The sequence below is a fragment of the Sorex araneus genome, chromosome 1 (assembly GCF_027595985.1).
Source record: "Sorex araneus isolate mSorAra2 chromosome 1, mSorAra2.pri, whole genome shotgun sequence".
Classification (NCBI taxonomy): Eukaryota; Metazoa; Chordata; class Mammalia; order Eulipotyphla; family Soricidae; genus Sorex; species Sorex araneus.
The window spans coordinates 309327733-309331252 of NC_073302.1; the positions used below are offsets into that span (position 1 = coordinate 309327733).

At 39.4% G+C, this 3520-nt stretch overlaps 1 protein-coding gene across 1 annotated transcript; it reads right to left on the reverse strand.

Annotated features, from left to right (window-relative positions):
* Positions 1-675: 675 nt before the first annotated feature.
* On the reverse strand, positions 676-2811 carry LOC101537397 (disintegrin and metalloproteinase domain-containing protein 21-like). The gene has a single exon (XM_012934093.2). It carries the CDS (start codon positions 2809-2811, stop codon positions 676-678), a length of 2136 nt encoding a protein of 711 aa, XP_012789547.2.
* Positions 2812-3520: the final 709 nt, after the last annotated feature.

The following is a 3520-nucleotide window of genomic DNA, read 5'->3' on the forward strand; positions in this document are numbered from 1 at the left end:
TGGTATGTTGCAAATCAGCAATAAATAGAAGTAAAAAAGCTCCTTCTTCCTTAAATGAACCCATTTTACCTTTGGAAAGATATTATTAGTGAACAAACTAACATAATATTCAACATTTAGTTTCTCATCTTTTTGTTCAGAATTTAAGTAAAAATGGTGAGAATATTTCAGAGTAGGGAAAACATGAAATGCACTTCTCTCGACAGCTTGGGTAAGAATACACATACTCTCTCTTACAAACACACACATACACACACACACACACACACACACCAATGCATGCTTTTATATCTTTCTATTTATTCTCGAGTAAATTTTAGTGATTTGGTTCAAGAAAGAGAAGGAAAATATTTTATGAATATTGACCACCAAAATATCATAAAATGAGTGAAAAGAAATTCTTCTGGACATGTTCATTTTTATAATTTAGTATTTCCTAATTGTATATTGGCTAATGCTTCTAATACTCGAACTGCCCAGTGAATAATTAATCCATTGGATCTTGTGCCAGAGACATCTGGCCCATAGGTAAACCAGGGTGGCAGGGGATAAAATATAAACATGAAAAATTAAGTTAGTATTTGTTTATCTTTAATCAAAATTTTGGGTCGTCTTGCAGTGATCCAGGTAGAATATTTCCTCCATAGGGAATGCAAGTCATTTTCTTCTCCTACCTTAGATGTTTGTTTTGATAAATATAACAAGAAGAATGAGCAGCAACACAATGACACGCAATAAAAGGACATAAAAAGAAGCGTGTGTGTGTGTGTATTCAGACCCAAATACACTGTCAGTTGAAATATCTTCTTCATCAAAATCACTTGCATTGGGTGGGCCGCTGTCCAGGCTACCTCCCCAACCTCGGACATAGCAATAGGGTGGGCGCCAAGGATGGTTGCAGTGGCAGTGATGTCTATTGTTGCAGATTCCATGCATTCTGCATGTCTGAGGTGAGCAACGTTCTGTGAAGTATGATAGAGGAGTACATCGTCGTTTAATGCAAATATGATGTTCGCCGCATTCAGTTCCATCCTCTACTTCTCCATTGTTAGATATGTTTGCCCCCAAGTGGTAGTCAATTCCCCAGCAAATAGTGCCACTGATATTGGTTGAAATCAAGGTACTATGATGTGAAAGAGAAGGAATAGATACTACATTCTCACACTGAAGTCTGCCACACATAGAATCCTTAATAGGGCATGCTCCAAATGAAGTGTAATTGAAACCACAGTTACCAAACCGATCACCCCGAGTATTGACATCTAAATGACATTTGAGACCAGCTCTCTTAGCCTGGTCACCAAAGAGTCTTTTACACTGGTCTTCACGTTTGTTGCATCTCTTCTCATGACAGTATCCACCATCCTCGCAGGAAATCCCACTCTGTACATACACATCATCTGGACACTGAGAGCTTTTCCCATTACACCACTCAGGAAGGTCACATTCATTTTCTTCTTTTCTACACAGGGTTCCACTTGGCAAAAATGTGCAGTTCTGGCAACAAAGGCCCCCAGCACACTCAGCCCCGGGTGCCAGTGTGCAGTCAGACTCGCAGCACGGATCTGCTGTACAAGAATCAATGGTGCCACAATCACAAGCTTCTTCTCCTTCAAGCACACCATTCCCACAGTGTTCCTCTCTGAAATCTTTTGGTACATAAAACAGGCATTGTGTTTTTCCTCTGTGAAAGGAAGCATAACTGCAGTTGCTAAAACGATGTGCAGACTTTGCCCCAAAAGTCATAATGCATTTTTGATCCCCACATACACAATTAGCACCATCCTCATACATACCCATTAGTTGGCCCAATGCTTGTGAAACTTTCACTACAGTTGCAGTAATAACATCGGTTTTAAAATGGTTAACAAAAGCACATTTGTAATTTGCAGCACAAATTTGATTTCGATAAGTCAAGTATAACACATCCCTTCTAGTTATTCTGCCAAAAAAAAATCCTCCATCATGTTGAATTTGTGTACTAATAGTTTTTTCCTTCCATCTACAGAAAGATTTTACCATTGTATCACCAGGCTTAGAAAGTGCACGGTTTTTGTCAGTCCAGATCTCAAGTGACACTAAAATCAAATGCACGTCAAGTTGCAAAAAATTTGTATGTACTGAACTGAATACTTCCATAAGTAAATTCTGTACCACTGTGACATTAGCACTATAATCAAGATAAGTATCATGGCTACAAACGAATGCTAATTGTGCATATCGCGTGTGGGTCCACCAGCCCTCTATCCCGCTCTGTCTTAAAGTGGATAAATGGTTATCCTCTTTACTCTTGGACTGGTATTTTGATTCTTCAACTCTTATTCCATACATCTTAGTTAGGGATTCTATCTTCTCGTTGACCAGCTTATATACCAGGTGTTGAAATGTGGTTGAATTTTTTTTTGGCTCCACTTTATAAACTATGTTGTCTTTGTGTAAAAATCCATGGAGTCCCCCAAAACAGGTATTTAGAGAAACCTGAGATGTTGGGTCCCCATCCATTTGGCCATAATAGTAGCAGTTATCCTGGATGAAAGGATAGTCCTCACGGAGAGCTCCCTGGTCTGTGTAAGTGAACACTGGCATGTGTCTAGCCAGCAGGTGCTTGATGACCTTCATACGGACAACGTGTCTCTGACCCTCAAACTTCAAGCTGTAAGAGATCCATTCTGAAGGCTCGTTGCCCCTGTCAGAGTCTGTGATCTTCAAGGGAATTGTTATTTCTGGAGGACCTTGGCTTTGAGAGTGTAGAGTCGAGAAACATCCACCCAGGAAGAGAAACACCTGCAGCTGGATAAGCAGGAGCTGCATCCTCACTCACACCACAGCCTCACCTATGACCCTATGGAGCCCTCCTGAAGATCTATTGCTGAGAGCAGTGGGTGAGATTGCTGGAAGTATTTCTGTTGACTCTTGACTCTCGGAGCTTCTTCTACACAGTGTTGTCCTTGAAATATGTGTCCTTTCCATTTGTCACCCCATGAAAGCAAGATACTAAAACAAAGGAATAAAAGAAAATGAAATAGAGACTAGCACATGAGATTTTCATAGGACAAAAGAAAGCTGAATTTATGTGTAAATCGGATTTTAGCATTTAGCTCAAGACTTAAAACGCTCTTCTCCATTGCAACTACTCTACTATAATGATGAGTCACCATGAAAATTCAAATGGCTCAACTCAAACTTGCCTCTTTACCAGCCTACAGGAAGGATGCCTATGGTCCATTTTACTGTTGCCTAATATATCAGCTAAATGTGAGTAACCTCTTTATGTATGAAATAAATATACCATTAAATGCTCTTACCAGCATAGGACCTATATGTGGTTGAGAATTTATATTTGTATTACCTTGATTAACAATGTATGTGTGGAATGCTTGGTCTGATTATTTTTCATTCATTTGCTATTTGTTTATTTAGATTTCTGTGCTAAACTCAGAGGTGTCAGTGTTAACACATGGCTCAGTCTCAGGGATCATTGTTGCCAGTTCTTGTGAAAACATGTGGTGTAAGCATATAA

Coding starts and splice junctions, on each gene's coding strand:
- LOC101537397 (XM_012934093.2), bottom strand. CDS start 2,811: ATGCAGCTCCTGCTTATCCAGCTGCAGGTGTTTCTCTTCCTGGGTGGA.